The following is a 22,915-nucleotide window of genomic DNA, read 5'->3' on the forward strand; positions in this document are numbered from 1 at the left end:
AGGCAACAGAGAAAAGGGTTTTTGTCTTCAAAATGGATACAGAGTATGAGAACATAAAAATTACTAAATTACGCATTTATTTCATAACATCAACAACATTTTCAACACAAACAAGCGCAAAAAAAACTTTCAGTGCTCCTAGGCTGTACGTGCATTTGTTAATTAGCCCATGAACAAGCTGGATTGAACATGCTTGATTTTGAAAATAATTCCTAGTTGCCACATTATTTATCCATCACCCACACAGTTGTTTTGCACACAGTATACTATATGTATACATGTAAGGGTAAAGAACAGTCACTCTATACTACCACAAAAATAGGCCCTAGATATAATCCGTGTATGAATAAATGTTGACCACAGCTTTCAAAGATGTATCGTACAATGATTTTACAACCTACAGACCAGAACAACAAATTTGCTTCGAAAATAACAAATGTCAGGGATTCACTAACCAACAAATTTTGCTGTTTTGGAAGTATGTCTTCATAAAGCACAAATGCATTACACCACATACAAAGACCTTTTGACTGGTACTGTCTTCCACGAAAATTAGAAGATTAGCGAACAGCATTACAAGACGTACACCATTTAAAACAGCCGAGTCACTCATTATTTAAGGCAATCCTCTTTAGTACGCCGTCATTCTTTTTTTTTTTTTGTGCCAGAGTGCACACATTTCATCAGACATGTCTCAAACAACTTTACAACTTAATGCACAGAGTGATAAAAAAAGGACCACAGAAAGGAAATATAACAAGCTTATTTACCCTAACACCTTGAAGTGTCAGAAATCCTTTTAAAAAAAGCAAAGATAAAAAAATAATAAAATATTGTTCTACTGATAGACTGGTCTAATATGTTTCACAAGCACAGTTCAACAACACAAGCATCTAGCAATAATTCTCATCACATCTTTTCCATTTCAAGGCTTGGTACACTGATGGATATTGTGCACATTTCCATGTATGCACAAGAATAAAACAGCCAGTCCCCTATAAGTCACAAGCTGCTTCACTCAGGATGCCCTCAATACTAAATGAACCAACATAGTTACATGAGCCATTTGTCAAGTTACAATATATTACAATGCAAAAGCACACTGATCACACTATGTGTTTTTTTTTTCCTGCTGCTGCTCGTGATTAGAGCTAGGTGGCTGTGTTGCACTGTCTGTACTGGCTGCCTGCTGCTCCTTGTTCTTGGCATGCAGGACTTCCTCTTTGATAAGAAGCTCAATGATCTCTTTCATCTGAGCTGGGCTCACCTTGACATTTTCCCGGCCGAGGGTGTCGATGACCTGCAATCACAAAATATCTGTTTAAGCATGTTCTCAGCAAGTCAAACCAGGGTGATCACCAGCGTTAGGCTAGAGACCTGTAGTCTAGTTTGTGACTAAAGAAAGTGTTCTTTCTTTTTCTATTAGAGTGCACTGTGACATTTCATCTGTGTGCACAACTGGACAGTACTAAAAAGAAAAATTCTATATAGCAGTATTAACCTCAATGGATGCAGCTGTGCACTGACATCATTTCTACAGGCTGTGTTAAACCACATCATGGCCAAACCTTACACATGATGCTGACCTATCACATTCTTTTGCTATTAAACAAAATGACAATCGTAAGATTTATCTTACCAGATTGTGGCAAAAATTTGGTGCTCTCTGTCCCCTACCCATGGTGTCACACTTTCCAAGGCAAACAGCAATGACAGCCTTGGCAACACAAAGAACATGGGGCAGCCCTTATGCAATAAACATTAATTTGCATTTTCTGTACCACACAAGGTGCCCATGCCAAAAAAATTAAACACGTGCAATATAGGACTATAATGGCTGGAGACAATCTAACCATCATGTTCCTGCCAGCCATACGAATGGAATGGTAGCACAGTAGGCTCTCGATTATTCAAACTCGAGGGGACCCCAGGATTTTGTATGAATTATCAGAAGTTCAGAAAGATCAGAAATATGACACCGGGGCAACATACAAACTTGTTCCACAATGAAACATTCACATACACAAGCCTGCCAATCTGGGGACCTTGAAATTTCTAAGATTCGTAATGCGGGGAGTGGGGACGCGATATGAGAAAACTGGCATGTGTTTTTACTTATTGTTTCTCAGGGCAGCAGCAATGTAAGACACAGCTCTGAATGATTGCCAGTAAAGTTTTTAGATGCCCGCGATCGTAGTGGTACTCGTTTTTATACAGTGCGTACGCATGTGTGTAATTAAGGGAAAAAATGTGCTGTGTCCTGTGACAGCTCACAGCTACCTCCCAATCTTAGTATGCTTTTTCACATGACATCAATGTACCGCGAAGAAAGTGACTGAAGAAGCAATCTGCATGTGATAGACCAAGGCCAGACTGTATCAATTTTTTTCGTTTCTTCCTTAATCAACACACGATTGTTGATGCACATGGTTTGGCTGGTTTGGCTGCTTTTACACATGTAGGCAAGCAATTGGCTTTATTTGCAACTGTTAGTGATATAAGAATGCAGATGTTCAGCTAGAAGCGACAAAGGCAGCTGATATTTTCTGGCACGGACAAGCAAAAAGTATGACTTTACCGAATTCATGCTATGAGGCAGTTTGAATTAAGTGGCTTTAAAGTACATTAAAAACATAGCATGCCAACCAAAAATTTGAAATTTGTTTGAATTAACTGAAAGTTTGAATTATGAGAGTTAATTATTGAGAGTCTACTGTACGTATACTCTGTCACTATGTAATCTCATGTTTAGTAGCTGCATCTAAAAGCACTGAGCATTCGCTAAAGCAATGCCCCTGAAATTGGTTTTCCATGAAGAGAGAACATACCTTCAACACATGGTCAATCTTCACAGCACCATCATGGTCAATGTCGAGTGTGTCCAAAAGGTCAGTGATCATCTCGAGACGTGTGTCACTAGACGACTTCTGGATGCGCCGCATAGCCAGCAACAGATCATTGATTTCAATCAGGTTGTCCCTGAATGCAAAATACAGACAATGCCATGATCAAATTGAGCATCTGAAGTTCTCAATGGTCAAGTAGAATGCAGTTAAAAGAAAAATCAAGGCCTGTCACAGTGCAACCAGGCTATCAGTTGAGCCTGGAGTTCATACAAAGTGTCTACTTTCACTAAACAGTCAAAGACAACAAGGGCTTATGCTTAATTAAAGAGAGTCAAACTTTGATACGTATAACAAAGTCACAGTCGCAGTGGAAAACTTCCTTATATTGTTAATATTGCTAAATTGAGGTTTTGGTGTTTCAGCACCAAAAACAATGCTTCACAGATAATTACTGCAATAATATTTCGTTAGTAGTTACTTGTACAGGAATCATTGCAAGAATGTTATGCCTAATTATGTGATTAGGAACGGCAGCAACTGCAGCGCAGACCACACATAAGGCAGATCATTGGTTGATTACTGCGAGCCTTGTCCGACTGCCATGTGTGGTCCACACCAGCGCCAAATCTCGAATGCACATATTGCTTGTAGCCGTTTGAGACAGTGCCAACACCTTAAAAACAAAAGTAAAGAAAGCATGATGCATTGTCCCCATGAAAAACAAAATGCACACTTTCAAATGCTCACACTTTTATTTAGGGCAATCTAGTCAGTCAGCTTCATCTGACATCTTTTAATAAGCATTAGAGTTATGTCTTGCTCGTAAGCTGACGACGCAATCAATGCCTGTTATTTTTAATGTGCAGCTGCATACCGTTGTAGAGTATCCAAGGGCATTTACAACCTCGCTCGTCACATATACACTGTATGTCAGCTCAACCTCATCACCAAAATCCTAATGTGGCATGTGTTTTCTCCCTTACACTCTCAGTTACGCTGTCATCACCCAGCTCTTAACTTGTGAATGCATCAGCACTGCTGGACGTGAGCTTTTCCAGCTCTAGATAACCGTTGCAGTGTCTTTAGCACACCACACCATGTTTGAGATTTCCAACTTTTCCTCCAAAGCAATGCTACAAAATGTTGTCAGGTTGCTGCAAGCTGCCTTCACATGGTCTTCGAGATGAACTGGTACTCCGCTGTGTGGGTGGCCTCGCACCCAGAGGATGTGGAAGACGGCACAGTGGTATTTACTGCACACACAATTTCAATGCGCACTGCTCAGATGTTTCATGCTAAGGAATGTGTCCAGGTGGCTTCTGTCTCGGCCAACTTTCTCTACATTTTCGCTAAATTTGCTAGCCACAGAGGCTCCAAGCAAGCTTGAAATAGCTGAAAACTTCATGAGATTGAGACTGTGTGACAAAATTAACTCGTTAAATAGTGAAAAATATGCATGGTTCTTATGAAACTATGATTGGGAAATAAAAACTCATTACATAGAGGATTTCGTTAAATTGAGGTTCGTTATATTGCGGCTTTATTGTAATAATAATAATAATATCTGGGGTTTAACGTCTCAAAACCACGATATGATTATGAGAGATTATGAGGCTCCGGAAATTTCGACCACCTGGGGTTCTTTAACGTGCACTTAAATCTAAGTACACGGGCCTCAGACATTTTCGCCTCCATCGAAAATGCAGCCGCCGCGGCCGGGATTCGATCCCGCGACCTTTGGGTCAGCAGTCGAGCAACATAACCACTAGACCACTGCGGCTTTATTGTACACAGTGACAACATTGCACCAATTTTGATATAACATCTCATTCCAAAAGACACTGGTATATTAATTTAATTAGGGCTTACTACAAGATCTGTTCAAACCCTTTCTCACCCTTTCTAATGTTATTTAGACAACATGAAACATAATTAAATAAAATAAAAAAAACATGGCTGATCCCTCTGTCATAGGAATCGGTATAACACGAAAGTGAAACGTGTCTTCACAGACGTAGTTGAGCGTTTGTTGTGCATTCTTTCACCCCAAGCGCGAAGGAATGAATGCTACAGCATCAAATTGTAATGTTACGCGAAGAACGGCAAGCCGCTCGAAACTTGCAATGCGCTGCTCAAGCAGAAAGGACGCGCGGAACGAATATACACAGGATGAGCGCGAACTGTCAGAGTTGTAACTTATTTCTGTGTGAGCAGCGCGCTCCTTTCGCAAAAGCGGCCGCTGCAGTGGGCGAGGGGACCTTCGTGCTCTCAACGGAAACTTGCAGGCAGAGCGCAATACGTACAAACCACCGAGATCACGAGATAAGCGCCCGCACGAGCGACCACGCTCGGTCGAGTGGGCGACGACTTTTAAAGCGCGCTCTTCGAGGCCTTCGCGCCATCTCGCTAGTGATGACGAAAACACGCAGTACCACCGATCTCTGAGTACCGCCACTGGCAAATGGTGTACATAAATAGCTCGCCGTTAGCATAGCAACGAACATGCCGTTTGTGGCGGAGTCGTTTCGCGCTGCGCGCTGGCGATCGAGAGGTCGTAAGTTCGACTCCCGGTGACGGAACTTTTTCTTATAGTTTTTTCTTTGCCATATGTCAGTCTTTAGATTTTAAACGTCATATCCGTGACGGAAATGCGTCAGTGGAGCCGTGGTGGACCCCGGCATAAAACACTTTCGTGTTAAAAATTAGAGCTACATCTGAATGCTATTTGTCAACGTTCCAAGACTTTTTATGTCCTGTATTTAATGTGCCCCACAACATATGAGCAGTATTCAGTCACAGTACAAACAAAACTGAACACGGGAAACTACACTGTGCAGTGCAGGGAGGACACTCTGCACTTACACTAGTCAAATGAGGACGGTATGAGAAATCCAGGTGAAAGAATGCACGCTTGTTCTTTCTGGTGCAGCTCCCATTTCTTCAAGTATAATTGATGGTGTATTAATAGCAACCTTGTGGCACCAACAGAACCAAGTACCCCTCTTCTAATATATGCAGAGCAAACTTTTACTAATTCATCTCCGCTTAACATGATCCTTACCGAAGGTTCTGGACTGTGCCCATACGCCACGAGCAAAAATGCACACCATTTTTATCCTAAAATTGTCCATCACTGAATAATTCGAACTTGACTGTTCAGCATGAACACATATAGCCATAATGGTGATGAAAATGGCTGAAATGGTTATTTTCACAGTGACATGGGGAAGCGAATGTGTCAAGGAGTCAAGGACACATTACCTCCCGACAAAGATGCCTAATTTCACTGAGCCTTAGCAAGATCTTAAAGGGAATTAGTTATGAGGTTATGAATTTTCCCCCCCGGTTCTGTGCAGTCAACTGCGTATTTATGCTTCACATTTTCATTGCTTTTTGTCTACAGATTTGCCACATGTTGCTCTGTTGTCACGAGGGTTTTTCATGATTGCCTCAGTGTTTGTTGCAGTTTTCTGAGGGTCTTGTGCACATCTGCATAATGTCTAGCTGCAGCAATATTTTCCAATAAATGTTCACAGTTGTCAGCGCTTGTCCAGTCTGTCTCACATTTTTTTGTCTTGTCTATGCATCGCAGTTTATGCCAAGCAGTAATGAAACTGAAATGAACTGCTCCCAATGACTAACAGGAGGCTACTACTGCCTTTATTTTGTGATCATTTTATTTCTGTTTGTCCTTCATGTTCCCTAGCTTAATTTGTAAAACTCGACAAACCAAACAACCCAACAATTTGTTTCCACCATTACTGCACTTACATACCATAACTACTACACAGATGGCTATACTAGTGCAATAGCTGTATATTTAATTGCCAAATAAAAGTGCAAAAAAAGAATACAACTGGGCTGTCACCCACAGATATTCCATCCAATTTTAACCCTTTCACTGTCGGGTCCTTCTGGCACTGCTGCACACTTGATACCGGGTCCCCCCCCACATGTTATGCAGAAACTTTCTGTCAGCAATGCAGTAGGATGCTGTTAAGAACATGTAAACATTTTTATAGGGAATTATCTCAAAATAAAGGTAGCACTCATTACAAGCAATGAATTAATGAAGTATGGTAATTAATTTTTAATAAATAATTATCCATTAATTCAGAGTCACTGAGGCACTAATTCTCCATTTTATTAGGAGTGCGAATTAGTAAAGAGCTCCTAAATTTCTTCTTCTGTCAAATAGTGCGTGCACATGGTACGATGACTCTCTATGGCTGCATTGCTAGCAAAGGGACGCGACCAGACGATGTGCAAGCATGCGCTCCCTCTGTTGTCACAAATTTCCCATCAAGTTATATGTTTATATGTTCTCTCCATAGTCGGCGGGACACACCCGCATTATTTTTTTCACAAGAATTGTCTCGCAAGTGGCAGGGAGTGATTTAAAGAGGCAAAACGAGTATACCTGGGATTGGCAGGGCTTGTGTGTGTGTCGTCGCCCGAGTTATCTCGGGATTGGCAGTGAAAGGTTAAAGCTGGAGGCACATTATCATGAAGGCATCAAAACAGTTTCTGGGGTCATCTGATCTACAGTGGAGAGCTTGATGCTCTTCAAGTCATCAACTGGCTTGGCTGTGATACCTGGTGGTATGGCTGGAATGCTGCAGCTGCTTAGTGAGATTCGATTGTCATTATAGTAGAGGTGTGTATCTAGGGTAGGCACTAGTGTGTAGGGGGGATGGAGGGGGGGGGGGGCATCAAAACGTACTGCAACTCCCAGGAACACCTCCCTGGATCTGCCAAGGCTTTGAAGTGCAGATATCATTGTGCATACACTGAGTGGTTGGCAAATGCCTTTTAGTGCAGAACAGTGACTGGTCGCCTGAAAACGATATTTATTCTAAATGGTAGTGCCTTGATTCTACAAGCTCAGGATGTGGTTTTCACATAGCATATCATGGAAGGAACCTCAAGGTGTCCGACATCTATAAGAACCTTCGTTGCACTGAAGACAACCTAACTACAGTAAAAGCTCGTTAATTCGGATTTCTAGGGACCGGAAAATATGTCCGAATTATCGAATGGTCGAAATAAACACAATAAATGCAAGAGTTTTTTCAACATACCTTTACTTTACAAAACAATCGTGGATGCGTGTCTGTTTTCGAGCAGAAATTCGCGCGGACACAATTTTTCTGAGCCCTTCAAGGTGCTCAGCAGCTCGCATGCTGTCTGCAGTGCCAAAACAAAATTCTTCAAGGACGACGAGGGCCTCCGCGACTTCCTTCACAGTGCGAGGGGGCCCGTGTGGCTCATGGTGTGGCTGCTCCTCTTCAGGCTCATCGTTCTCGGATTCGTTGCCATGCATCGCTTCCTTGACGATTTGCTCATCAGTCAGACAGCCGGCAGTGGCAACGCCATCACCAATGCCGATATAATCCTCTAGTGTCACTGCATCAGGCATAACACTTCCGAAATCCTGCCCATCGTCGGCACCGTCGTCCGGCGACACTTCGGCATCGCTGGAGTCGGGTACAACAAAGCCACTGTGCCTGAAACAGTTGGCAGTGGCGTGCGCAGGCGTGTTCTGCCACACATACGCAAGAATGCTAACTGCGCTCAGGAGACTCACGTCGTATTGTTTGCCGACGTCATGGCACAGGAGCAACTTCTTGTCGGCAGAGCCCATTTTTCAGGGCACGCAAAATTTCTACTTTGGTGGTGAAGTCCTTCGCCTCGTACTTGGGCCGCTTCGCCGGCGTTGCCATCGGCGGAGAGTGCGTTCACACGAAAAGTCAGCACCAGCAACAATCAAGCTAAAGGAGCTGTACTGAATCGTTCCTCGATAAAGCGACGTTCAACGATGCAGCACACCAACGGGAACGAAGCAATAAAATGGCACCGCCAACAACACACGCGAAGAAAAGGCGTTCAACCAGTCTCAAGTCAAGCCAAGTCGACAATTGATGTCCATGGCGATGCTGCGTTCGAGCTTCACTTCTGTTCCGAATTGTTCTTTTTTCGTTTTCGAGCCTCGCCAGCGGCCCGAAAGTCGCCGAATTATCCGATTTACGGTCAAATCTGTCCGAAATAACAAGCGCCCAGTCTCATAGAGTGATGCGTATATTTACAGGGACCAGATGACGTGTCCGAATTAACCGATTTTCCGAATTAACGAGAGTCGAAGTAACGAGCTTTTACTGTATTTAACTTGAGAGAGGGCTGAGTGAGGAGCTCAAGGGATAATGATGAAAACTCAACACTTCTGTACCTAAGTGAGCAAGGATTTCCAATTATAATTTTTAAAAGTTCTATGTCCTCACTCAAACGTCGAAAAAGAATTCCGTGGACATAATAAGAGTCTATATACTAAAAAGTGCAACAGCCCACTGGTAAACAAAAATCAGAAAGAGAGAGAGAGAGGGAAAAAAAGCTTCACAGCATATCCACGGGTGAATGATGAAGAGCTTGGGTGAAGCTCCTGAAGCAATCATGGTTTCACCGTGAAATCTTCAGTGGTTTCGCCCAGCAGTAATCAAAGCGATAGCCCAGTACATCATCAAAGACGTGACAAACACTGTATATATTTATACAAGAAATTTTATTAATCGTAAGTGGTAGCTAGACGTGGCTTCCGTTCCCCCTTCATTATAACGGCTTTATGGTCGGTGAAGTGAAGGATCGGTGATGGGTTGTAGTGGGATATTTGCAAAGACGAAGTAGTGGGCAGTTTGCAAAGGATCGGTGATGGGTCGTAGTGGGATGTTTGCAAAGACGAAGGAGTGGGCAGTTTGCAAAGGTGGTTACGTCGGACAATGGAGACGTGACAAGGTTAGACTAAGAGAAGCTTCGCCCCTAAAAAAAAGGTTCCCCCCTCACATGAGTGCTGTAGCACCGAACTTAGTTCTGAAACCAGTCATATTCCATTCTATCCAAAAACGGTCATCATGTGTGACAAGAACTACCATCACCACCATTCACACCTACACAATGCAAAGCACCAAAGGAAATGAAAGGAATGGAAGCAAGTGTCTCTGCTTGCCATAGGTACTACAGTGTAGCACAGTGCTGCATCCCCTACACCACTTGGTGAAGCTTATTTCACAAAGCTGCCTATATAAATTGCAGCCAGTTAGGAGAACTTAGGACTGTGAAAGTGAAGGGGGAGATGCGAGTCATCTATTCACACTATGCCAAATAAGTTTGCTGTTCAGATGTTTGTATTCACATGGTATGGCTGCATTGCACAGCTCGACTTATCATGCTACTCTTTGTTCACCAGGAGTTATACCCAGGCACCCCTACTGTGCATATAAATTTTGAAAGAAACAGCACAGGCATGAAGTATAAATATGGTGGTTTATACAAAGAAAAAGAAGGAAGGAAAGTTCTGGTGAGATTGTTCTCCCCCAAATACTACTACTACAACTTGTAACTAAAATTAGTTTAAAGGCTCAGCAGAAAATTTAATGAGCAGGCAGGCTTTAGAGGGTGGCCTACAAAATTTGGGCCGAAGAGCTACAACAGACGTACTTGAGAACTATAAATGAGCACATTCTTACAGGTGTCAACTAATAGGCATCTGCTTACGGCAGAATAATCAGATAATACAAGTGTCCAACTTCAATTCTAATTCTTGGAAAATCAGTGGCACTCACTTGGTTTTTTGACTTGCGGCACCTTCTGAAGAATCAAGCTTGATCTGCATTGACTTCCGTTCTTCATTTAATTTGTCTATTAGATGGTCCATGCTACCGATAATACGGTTCACACGATTGTAAAGACGCATTGCTGCTTTAGTTTCTTGAATGTCACGTTTACCAGTCTTGACGACAACATCCTTCAGTTCTTCAACATCCTGTAAGACAAAACGATATATTTGGTTCAGCTAATTGTAAACAACACACTAACAGGTCATGAAAAAAATAACAAATGGGAAACAACGTTAACATTTACTGAAAGCAAGCAGCGAGGTGAGTTCATTCACTTAACTGCTTAAAATAAAGAAAACCTCAAAAACACGCCATACTTGAACAGACAAAAATGTCAAGTAACAAAAGTAGAGCAACACTGGAGATAGTATGGTAGGTGCCTATAACCATGATAACAGGAAGAACATATGATTCATGGCTGAGCTATGTATTGTAGCGCTGCTGAGGCAATATTATGAACCCGAGTAAACTTTCCCACCTGTCCATTATCACTCTATGGCTAGGGTTTTGGAATTTTTGGAATTACACGCAATGCTTAATCGACAGAACAGGCTGATAATCATGATAATAGTAGTACTTCAAAAAACAAATTTCATACACAGCTTATTGAAATGTTGAAAAAAAAAAAAAAAACACTCATCATCATATCAGCCAGCACGCAACCAAGGCTTACTTGATGACTGGAGAACTGCGATTCACCATGTTGGTCAGTGCTGCCATTACAGCGATGTTGTCTAAACTTACTAACATATAGGTAAGTCAGTTTAGCAACAAATTTTCTTTTTAGTGACCGACAATGTTACTTCTAGTGGCATAACTGAAGCACTTGCAATACATCACTGACTTCAAGGTCAGCTGGCTAGGCGATCCGCTTATGGTAGGGAAATGCTACAAAGAACACACTACCAAAAACACAGGACACAGTTTAACAGAACGAGCTCGTTCTCTTAAAGGGACACTAAAGACAAATATTAAGTTGATGTTGATTGTTGAAATAGCAGTCCAGAAACCTCGTAGTGCTACTTTTATGCCAAGGAAGTGCTTATTTCGAAATAAAAACATGTTTTAGTGGTCCGCATCGCTTTAGCGCACTTCAAATCACCCTCCTGAAAGCGGTATTTCGCACGTCACTGTTGCCGTGCCCAACGTTGCCCGCCTTTACTGCGCGGCGGCATACACCATTCGGGCATCCGGCAACATCACATGCATGCGGCATTTTATCGAACTTTCTGTCAGAGCGACTTTCACGAGCGTGCAAAACACATGCGGCAGTATACGATACCGAAACTACCACTGAGACGCGACCGCGTGAGCGAAGCAGGGCGCCAGGCGAAGCGCAGTTTGGCAAAAACGGAACTTTTGAACCACGCGCGCCGTTCCCCATGGCAATGCCAAAGAGGTTCTTTTTTCCATGAATCAAACAGAAACGAACAAGCAGCATTTTATTACGTCTCTTGATGCACGGAAGGTTCTTTTTTTATTGCAGCTAGTTTGATTACTAGCAATTAATTGTATTCAGGCTCTCGCACGTCATCAGGGTCACTTCCAAAATGTCCCACTCGTGGCGCTCATGGTGTGATACATTTAGATTAATTTCTCGGTAAGTAGGGCACTGCTGTTGATAATATTGCTGTTTTAGACGTTGTCATACACTGCGCTTTTACTCTGATATAAATTGTTATTTGCCTTTAGTGTCCCTTTAAGCTATGTCCTGTGTTCTTTACAGTGTTTCCCTACCATAAGCGCATCGCCTAACCAATATGAACCAACTAGCCCTTTTCGTCGCCTTACTGACTTCAGGTCAAGGAGCTTGCTTTGAAACCACCATTTTGGATTAAAATGCAACAACTACACAACCAAGTTTGGTTTATGGGGCATTGGCTCTGACCATGGCAAGGCGACAGGAGAGGGCCCTGTTGCCACCACACTTCACGGCAATGAGGCATCATGGTTAATCATTACACCGAGAGAAAGCGGCTTCCCATTACAATCACAAAACACGCATAAGGGGAGACATGGCAATGAAAACTATTTTAGTTATTTATAGGAATAAATTGATGAAATCTGGCATGCAGATGTGATTCGTTATGCTGATAATATAACAGAAACCTGTTTTGAGTAACCTGTTACAGTTATTGAGTTACAACACTTGATAGGCTCTCACAGTAATCCCTTAATTAATTAATTATTCACACACAAAGCATTTGAGATTCTTGCATAAGCATATTCACAAGAGCCTATTCTGTGCTACAGGGTATTGGTTTATTTTTTAATGTTCAAATAAGCATGAAAGAAATTTTTGAAACGTCCTCTACGTAATGTCTAACAACTTTTGGAAAAAAAAATTATAAAATTTTGTATGATGTGCAGACCAAACGCAGCTTTATAGCACTCATCAGTGTTTCAGGATCTCAGTGCAAAAACACATTGATTTTATCTATTTGTTGTGAAATGACATGGATGACTGACAGCAACTGCACTAAAAATCAAACTGAGAAAATGGAGCTCAAGGCTTCTTTAAGAAAATGGGGCTCAGAATAGCACTGTTTTTATTTTCCACTGGAGAAATATGGCACTGTGGCTGTTGTGGCTTCACCATAGCCAAAGTAACAAAAGCTTAGTGCATTAACTTCACTTGGCATTAAGCCATTAAAAATTACCTCAACAAAAATATAAAGAAAACGCATCCAAGTTATCCAGAGTGTTTAGAACAGAAACGACTTTCAAATCTACATCACTTTATGCCAACATCATCACAGATGTCATGCAGAAAATCCCTCGTGAATTGTGTCTCCTATCAAGACAGGGTGAATGTTTTCTGTCCATATCCACTCATCGGCATTATCTTAAAAATCGCAACATACAAGCAGTAGCCCAGCGATACTTGAAAAATCGATTGTGTGACTATAAAGAACAAGGTGAGAAAGTGGGCTAGTTACTATGTTACCTTGCTTGCTGTGTCCTATCATGGTTACTATTGGTGCCTCTCAGCTGTACTCTCCATATAACAAGAAAAAAATGATGAAAACAATGCACCTATGCTTTAAAATATGAGCTAAAATCCAGGATTTCTACCTTGGTGCCATTGCCAGACTTCTACAATTTTGCACTGCAGTTAGCAGAGGGAGCTTAAAAAATCTATGTCGATTGTTTTTGCACTGCTATTGAGAGGAAATTTGCTGCATCCGCAAGTTCCACTAGATTTAAGCCTTTTTCATGTTCACATAACCTAGCACTCTGAATTTGGGTCCATCCTGCTGTACAACTACATCCTGCTGTACAACCCCTTCTGAAAAGAAATCCTGCCGACACCAATGGTGAACCCATAAAAATCTTTTCATATCAAAATGTTTAGCACAACACTACAATGGTGACCTACCTGCTTGTAGTCTGCCATTTCCTCTTTCAGGTCTTCAAGCTCTTCCTTTTCTATAAGAAGTTCCCGTTTCTCAGCAGCAATTTTTTCCAAGGCATCCTCAATGTCTGCGAGGTCAGCCTTTGAAAGCTCCTCCTTCTTGGCAGCAGAGGGTTTTTTCTCCACTGCAAAGTGCAGAAAGAAAGCAGCAAGGAAAATAATGAGAAGGTGTAATAAAGCATGTATACAGTAAAAATAGAGAGAGTAGAAGAGAAAAAAGAAAGAAAGACAAACATGCAGGAGAGGGGTTGGGGCTGGGCATAATGCTCGAGGCAGATTAACACTCAAATACAGTAAAAGCTCGGTGATACGAATCTCGCGGGGTTACCAAAAATATTCGTATCATCCCAAATTCGTATCACCAGAAAACATGGAAAATTAGTATTAAAAAAAAAAAAAAAGGGCATACGTTTTGGTTCAGTGTTTCTCAGGGCCGCAGCGACGTCATGAACAGCTCTGAATAATTGCCAGTAAAGTTTTTAGACGTCAACGATCATAGTTGTACTCGTAAATATACGGTGCATGTGCGCGTGTGTGATTAATGAACCAGATGTGTTTTTGCATGACACCAAAGTACTGCAGCGAAAGTGACTTAAGCGCTTTGCGCAAGACAGAGGCCAAGCTCCTTCGCCAAGACCGTCCGCTTCGTCTCTTGGAGTCTTCGTCCACCTTTAATGCAACTTCATGACGGACTTGCAACCCAAGTTTCAGTCTTGTTTCATAGAACGTCTGATTGCGGGGACATGGCTTGCATTGACGTGGCAGGCACGTGTGAACACAGTACAAAGATGCTGCTGCCTCAAACACAGGAGCAGGCGTCAACATGTCGGAAAAAAAAAAAGCGTGACGTCAACGTCACCTATAAACTAAACGCGAAGGCGCCTAAAGGCCTCCAAGATTCGCGCGCACTATCTCGGAGGCAACAACGCACCGTCGATGGTCGCACAGCGCGCATGCCCGCGCCCGCACATTACTGCCGCATCTTCCGCGACAGCGCGGGCAGCACCTGTGCGCTAGCGTACGTTCGTATCAAACGTCGCGGGGTGCAAATCGGTTCGCAACACCCATACTCCAATACACTGCAGGCTAATGGGCCTTGGCCGGGACCACAGAAAAATTCGTATCACCCCGAAATTCGTACGAGCCATGATCGTATCACCGAGGTTTTACTGTATAGTAACAGGGCAGACACAAATAGAAGATAGTTGCAGAAGGTGCCAGAAAGAAATAGAAGGAAGGACGAGTTTTGAAGACTTCGCAATGAGAACGGTTAGGTCAGAACTGGGTGTTGTGACAGCACTGGGAGAGGCCTTTCTACAGCAATGCACTTAATTAAGTTGCTGAAAATGGCAGTGGCAATGCAACAGCAGTTGTGGTAAATCCTTGACTTTGAATTACTGGATTGAAATTGGGGCCCCTTTATGCACAAAAATAAATTGAAACACATTTAAGGTTAATTTCAAGTAATTGATTTTTTTTTTACAGGCATCCCAGTAGCAATACAGGAATTCTTCACAGCCAAAGAATCACCAGAACTGAGAAGTTACAGTATCATGCATAATGTGGGAATTGCACGGTAGAGAGCATTAAACATTAAAGCATGTGCACCATACTAAGGTGAATAAAAGATGTAATAAGCTTACTATCTTCTTCTAGTGCTGTAATAACGGCAGCCTTATCTTCGAGGATCTCCTTGATTTCTTCGTCAGGCTTTTGGTCAGCAGCCTTCAACTTCTGCAAATGAAAAGAGATAGACTACACTAAAAAAACTATCAAATAAGTTTTACATTAGTACAAACAAATATTTTTTTTACTTCTCTGACAAAATACCATGGAGACATGTCATAGCCATAATTTTTTGTAGTGACCCAATTAACCCCTTCAGGGTTTTCGCCGTACATGTACGGCAGAAGCTTCCTGGTACCAAAGGGTTTTCGTCGTACATGTACGGCATAGCGTTTATTTTTAAAACGCGCGCCTTTTTCGATCATTTCTCTTGTTTGGCCTGTGCTTCAACACTTCGGGAATATGTGGAATTTTTTTCATGCGCCGATGTCTCTCCGTTGTATTTTTTTTTCGCTTCCCAAAACGGCGCGCCGCCTATCGCTTGCCCATCCGAGCGCGTTCGCGGTGCAGCTGGTTTAAAGTGCGCGCCTTTTTCGATGATTTCTCTTGCTTGGCATGTGCTGCCACGCTTCGGGAATACGTGGAATTTTTTTCATGCGCCGATGTCTCTCCGTTGTTGCTTTTTTTATGCTTCGCAAAATGGCGCGCCGCGCGCCGGCTATCGCTTGCGCAACCGAGAGCGCCCGCGGCGCGGTTTGGTTTCAAACGCGCGCCTTCTCCCTTTCTCTTGCTTGGAATGTGCTGCCACGCTTGGGGAATTCGTGTAATTTTTTAATGCGCCAATGCCTCTCCGTCTTTTTTTGTTTTCTTTCCAAAGAGGCGCGGCGGCTTGTAGTCTCGCATCAGAACGCGCGCACGCGGTCCGGCTCGTTTCGGTTTCGTCCTTCGGGTGGTTTTCGCTTCTTGCGCCCGCAGAGCGGATGGCTGTTTGGTTTCTAATCTCTCAAAGGGTGACCGCTTGTTACTCTCTCATTTATTGCACCCCGGCGCGCGATTACATCTGTTTCCGCGCGGCGCTAAATTACACAAACGACGCCGCCGTAATTGCGTTTCCTGTTTTGGGTTCTCGGAAAAACTAACTACGTCTTGTTGGCGATAAGACGAAGTATTACTGTAGCTTTTTCACTCGTTTTGCTTTCCGGACGGGCGCAGAACCATAGAGTTTTCTTCCGTGCGCTCACTAACGCAGTTCGCTCACGCTATGGAAGCGCGCGTCGGTTGCGCTGCTGCCGGTGAGTCGAGCAGCGATTCTTCCGATGCGGACTATTCCCCAATTGCCGATCAGAAACTGATTCATTGGATTTCAGTTCGTCAGACGAGGAGTTTTGACGAGTTCAGACTCCGATGACGATCAAGGAGCGACATCTGAAACGCGTGCGCGGGGAGCCATGCTTCAGACTATCACACGCTGAAAAGTTTTTAGTGTTTGAGCACGAGCGTTTTTAACCGGAAACGTAGCCTGGTACGCTTATTTTTGTATGTTTGTGAGCTATGTTTAATACAATGCATAATTTTTATTCATAAAAAACTGTGAAGCTTCTTTTTTTTAGGATTCTGCTTGATTTTACTACGAATAAACCATATGTATGTAGCAACAAAACTGATCTTTTTGTCACTTTACGGTCACGAAAAAAAATTTTAGACAATTTTTTTCTTAAATAGAATCGTCTGAAGAATTTATTTCAGCAATAAAAAAATTACACATTTTTGGACTGGATTTCGCGAAAAAATTCGACCCTCAAAGGGTTAAAAATGGAGTGTACCACACAAGATAATCTAGCCTTGTCATGCAGCATGGAACAGATGTCCTGGGATACAAGTCATATATATACATACGTTAGTTTCGTGACTTGCATGGCCATGAACTTCTTGATATCACACTCGCTTCTAAAAATTGGCTAACACTAGTCAATGCTAACAAGTGCTGCTAGTATGTAAGTAAATGCAATAGACGGCACTGGCTTTGGGATCGGCCCACATTTGCTGTTGAGCACATTTTCTGTTGATGCGCGGACACAAAAAACACATGGTATCCTAGCCACATACAGCTTCGCTGCAAAAACTAAGGAGCTATGCAATCTCGAAATTTCATTCAGTGGAACAGATACATATTAATAAAGTATAGGCTGATCTTTTCAGATTATGTGCAAGCTTTCAAGAAATTTCACTGCAAATGGAGGGCTACAATACCAGGAGGCACCACAGCAATGGTAGTGCAGTGCAACTCCTGGTGAGCTTGCACAATGCACAGTGTATTAATACTGTTACACTAATGCGTGGAGTAAACTGGCTATACTCCCTAAATAAAACAAAAGCTTCTTTTTGCTTTTTTTTTAGTCAAAGCTATGTGAAACTACGGCAGTTTTTTTTTTACCATATCTAGATAATGGCTATTCTATGTTCCTAAGACACTCTTGTTGCGCTCCTGATAATAGAAATGCCCAGCAAATTCGAAAATAGTATTAAACAAGCAAAAATGCAAAAGATCGAAACCGAATGCCAATCGAACAGTACTGTCTTCACCTGCCGTATTAAGGAACACAAACTAGAAGCCGTGCAAGCATGCTGGCCCGGCCAGTGCAGAGGCAGAGGCCAAAAGCTGCTAAAGAAGCAAAGAGCAGATGCTAAGTGGAAACGTGACCATGTCACACTATTCATGCTGTGTCTCTGGTTGAAAAGGATATTTTAGCAGTGCTCGTTTACAGTACGGAAACTCTAACAGACACGGTAACGTATACCGTGTCTATCTGCGTACGGGAAGCTGCACGTCGTGCAAAAGGTGGGTTGTACTTCATTTCCATTTAATTTCATCAATCCTATCGACGTGACGTTCAACACCACTGTCCACAGACTTAGGCATTCTCCTCATAACAATATAAGAGAGTTTTAGTTTGTCCACAAACTTCTTGGTGTTAGCGTTTTACCTAATTACTGCAGCCACAAACTTGAGCGGCCTGGACAGGTGGTGCCATTCGACAATGGAGTGATAAACCGGCAAGCACATGATGTAAACAACTCTACTCTGCTTCACTGCTGATGTAAATTTTCAGCACCGGCGCAATTCTGAACGCAATGGCTTCTACACTTTTTAACGTCTAGGACACCAGTAGGGCACTGGCCAAACACACACGATGATTGCCTTTTCGACACTGCAGCGGTCAGTATGAGGCATTGAATTTTTCATCAACTAAGAGGCTTTCTTCAAGAAATCTGTGTGATCTTTTTTATGTCGAGATACAAGGAGGTGGACGCAATTTTTTTCTCATGAACCTTTCTCCACCTTGTGTGCTTCTGCCCAACTGATCTGCCATTGTCATGGGATAACATTTGTTGCATGCATTAGCTTTACTTCAGTCTATCTGTAGAAGCATCATTACAATGGTCAAAATACATAGCTAACATGTTGAATTCAATGCTTGTGTACTGGCAGTAACATGTTCACAAGCTTTTCCTAGCCAACTGTGGAGTAAAGACACTTATTTTACAATGGATTTGTTATTCTGGACCATGTCACATTAGACCAAGGATTGATTTGACAAACACCTTCCATCACAGGCGCTTGTGGCACATTGTTAAATGTGCCATTGACATCAAATCCCCCTACTGCTATTAGTTGGCTTATGGTGGAATCTACATAAATTTTGTTGCGTATCATGTACAGTCTCAATGGAAAAAGATTAGCACAAGTGAATGGTGGCTGGAGCCGCAAAATTGTGACATGCGGCACTGTTGTTCATGAGCACGCTGATAGCGAGATTGCCAGGCACATTCAACTTTCCAAAGCAGGGGTGGCCGGCATCTTGTTGTTGGCCCATCCGAAAGCCCACATCTTAAAGAAATGTTTGTTCATTGCTTATCGCCAGATGTGGCTATGCACACAATATCCTTCTTGTTTTTCTTTTTTCGCTGAAATTGCGAGCAACCGTATCTTCATTGCAGTTGCCCAGAGAAAGCTGCCTGTTGAAGTGCTTTTCGCTGGCCAACCCTGCGTTGGGAAATGGAGTGTGCTTGGCACTCTCGATATCGGCGTGCTCAGGAAAAACGCAGCGCCGCGTGTCGCAATCTCGCCGCTCCGGCAACCGGTCACTTGTGCCAATCTTTTTCTGTTGATACTGTACATGGCATATTGTATGGGTGAAAACCAACAGACTTTTAGGCAGTCCCTGCTGACTCTGAACGATCGGTTGCAAAATGTATTTTATTCTTAATACGTAGAACACATTGCTAGACTAGTTGGTAAATATCTGCAGCTTTAACAAGTGTGCAAGTCAGGATGGGTTAGTGAATTAGACAAAAGACAAGTGTGCAGAGCCACACACCTTTTTTTTTTGGGGGGGGGGGGGATTATTTTTACAACACACTAAAAATGTTTGGGAGGTTCAATGCAGACTTTCCCTCATGATGCGAGAATAGTGATCTCTACCACCAAAGTGAAACTCCTTCAATTTCGACAAGCCCCTGGTAGATCTGGGCAGGCTGCAAGCATCGGAGCTAGAGTATGCAGTCCTAGCTGTCAATATGAGCACAGTAAAATTGAGGCCTGTAGGTGGCAGTGAAGTACTGAGGGGCATTTACTGGTGGCTGATATGTATTCCTGATTCTTGAAGAAGTTTAGTTTCAGAGGCCAAGTCTGCACAACACCTTCAGAGGCTTGTCCCACACTTGAATGAAAGAACACCTTTAATAAGAAAGCCAGGCTAAGCAACAACACAAGTCTAGCAATTTTTGTGTTAATGGCACAGTAACACAAGAGAATGCAATCAGTAGTTTGTCCACTTGTAAACTGCATATCTTATGCACACCATGCACACACACACATATGCAGCTAAAGTAATATGAAAAGAATCTACGCACTTCACTTTCCACTGCAATTTCTTCTTTTTCCTTCTGAATGGCTGCTTCTTCTTGTTGGATGATCTCAATCTTAGTACGATTGTCCACTTTTCCTTCACGTTCACCAATCTTGTACTTGGCTTCCGTAACCTGTAAACAAGTCCCAGTAACAATGCAGTAAATGTCTTTGTCCAAATCCTACATATGAAAAAATATGCTTGTAAGGTGAGCCATTAGGAAAAATGACTACTCTTCCTTCTGTCCTCACTCAAAATTTTTTCGCAGTGGGATGGAATGCAGCAGTACCGTTTTTCACAGAATATAAAGCAAAGCAACAAGGTGCATAGCGAATGTTGTGCAGTGTTGCTTTGCAAGTACATGCTAGGGGACTCAACGAGTGTGGTGATGTGGGCTTGTTGGCATTTCATCGTGAACAATCTAGTTGTAGTACAAAATGGCCCACAGTCAAAATAAGGCACACGAAGTGCCGCATGTGTGTTTCCTTGCATGCTTTCTTTTGTTTGTGTGCAGTGTTCATGCGATAACCATATTATTAAAGACGCTAGGGCACTTACCGCTTCCTTGGGTAAAGTAGAAATAGTGGCCTTGAGTTGTTCTGTGGGAGGTAAGGCCTCAGACAGCAACATAGCACGTGACAACAGCAGCAGTGAGGGAGGGATGTTCTCGTTGAGGCTGAGGTCCAGCCATTGGGCCAGCTGATAACGAAGTTTTGACTCTGGTAATCCCATGGCTCGCATGCCTCTTGCCCGAGAGGCCGCTTGCAGCTCTGCCACCGTCAAGGAGTCAATGCCTTCTTTTTGAATCATCTGTAGACACATGTAACCATTCACAACATGTATAATATCCAAAACAATAACTACAGTTAAACCTCAATATAACAAAGTCAGTAAATCGGCAGTTTCCTTCATTATATTGAAACTTCGTTAAACTGAAATTCAACTTTTAATGCGAAGTATGACCGCCGAAGGATTCATTTTATAGAGAGAACGCCACAAGAATGTTTCAACAATATGGCAGTGCGAAAAAAACTTACTTTAATGACGTAACAAATTAACTTTGTTGAACATGAGATCCGACAACAACGATTTAAAGCAGCACAGGAGAAGGTCCTTTTCACAGCACCATATATCATATGGGGAAAAAGAAGAAAATAAGAGAGAGAGAGAGAGAGAAAGACAACAAAGGCCCGGGGGGAGGGGGGGAACAACTCATTTGCAATAAATGTGCCTGTAGCTAAATTCCGATTGCTTTCGCTGGGAATGTATTACACTCAAACCTTATTATAACGAAGTCGCATCTGACACAAAAATGGCTTCGTTATATCCAAAAACTCGTTATAAACGTATATTCATAACACTGTATCTATGAGAGCACTATTCTTCATTAACTATGTTATAACCGGTAATTCGTAATATACGTGTTTGTTATATCGAGGTTTCAGTGTATATTCTTCAAAAGGCTAGAATAGCTTCTTTCAAGTTTAGGCTCACGCAGAGCGAACTCATCAACATCGCCAAACAAATGGCGACATCTTTTCTCACCGATAGAGATTGTTTGCAAGATATCAGCCTTGTTGGCGACATCCGTTTCCTGAACAATCACGATGGCTTGCAAGAGAACTCGGAGCTTGTGTTTACTGCAACTGCATCTATGGGTGCTCATGCTTGTAAACTGACAAGCGGCGATAACAAGAACACCAAATCGGACGTTGATGCATGGGACATTCGGTGCAGAATATGACTAAACCCGATGCAGAATATGACTACACCCCTAATATGATAACGGGCTTCAATTTTTAGATATCTTTTTAAACATTCTTGACAACCACGTCTGCTGAATTTACAGACCACGTGTGCGAAAAGAATTATTACCCTTTGACTCAGCCCATTCCAAAACAGTAAAAAGAGCGATAGCTTCCACGTGCTTGGATTTGGCGATTAAAAAATCTTGTTTGCACACTATGAAGGCGAGCTTTGACCTGCAAATTTCGCGCCTTGTATCTGTTGGATTTCCCAGCGCCGTGGTCCCAGCACGGCAACACGACGGCGCATTGCCGGAGCCAATGTCGAAGGCCACAGCTAGACAATGACGGAGCAGCGTTGTTTTGACGTCCTACGAACGTTCAGTATTGCCATCTCTCACGAACAAGCAATAGAGCAAAATAACGCAGTTTTTTGCTGCTAAATAAATGTTCTGGGTGAGCTCTGCATTCAGTTCTCCTATTGTTTAATTTGTGCGTTTGTTTTCCGACTTTTCGTGCTGAAACTGGATATAACTAAAACCTGTTTGTAACGAATTTTTTCGGGAATTTCCCAATTTTGTTATATCCAGGTTTAACTAATTATGTAAATAAATAAAGAGAACCATTCGTGAAGTGGGTGCAGGTCCACTTACCACAAGTTTGGCAGAAAAGTTGTGGTAAAGTGCGCTCCTACCCACACCAACGCTAGCGTGGACACAACAAAGTAGACCTGATTGCTAATCGTGCAGGTCACAATGGCTGAGCG

General features: G+C 42.6%; 1 protein-coding gene across 1 annotated transcript in view; it reads right to left on the minus strand.

The window, feature by feature from the left end:
* Positions 1–4: 4 nt before the first annotated feature.
* The window catches only part of LOC119375190 (mitochondrial proton/calcium exchanger protein), a 37,744-nt gene continuing 14,833 nt past the window's right edge, over positions 5–22,915 (minus strand). The window contains exons 6-12 of the mRNA XM_037645379.2: positions 20,963–21,214; positions 20,409–20,537; positions 15,572–15,662; positions 13,893–14,053; positions 10,460–10,659; positions 2,829–2,979; positions 5–1,300 (exon numbers count right to left, since the gene is read on the minus strand). Coding sequence (XP_037501307.1) covers positions 1,112–1,300; positions 2,829–2,979; positions 10,460–10,659; positions 13,893–14,053; positions 15,572–15,662; positions 20,409–20,537; positions 20,963–21,214 — 1,173 coding nt within the window. The 3' untranslated portion in view covers positions 5–1,111. The remainder of the gene's footprint in view (positions 1,301–2,828; positions 2,980–10,459; positions 10,660–13,892; positions 14,054–15,571; positions 15,663–20,408; positions 20,538–20,962; positions 21,215–22,915) is intronic.

Source organism: Rhipicephalus sanguineus, chromosome 1 (assembly GCF_013339695.2).
Source record: "Rhipicephalus sanguineus isolate Rsan-2018 chromosome 1, BIME_Rsan_1.4, whole genome shotgun sequence".
Taxonomy (NCBI): Eukaryota; Metazoa; Arthropoda; class Arachnida; order Ixodida; family Ixodidae; genus Rhipicephalus; species Rhipicephalus sanguineus.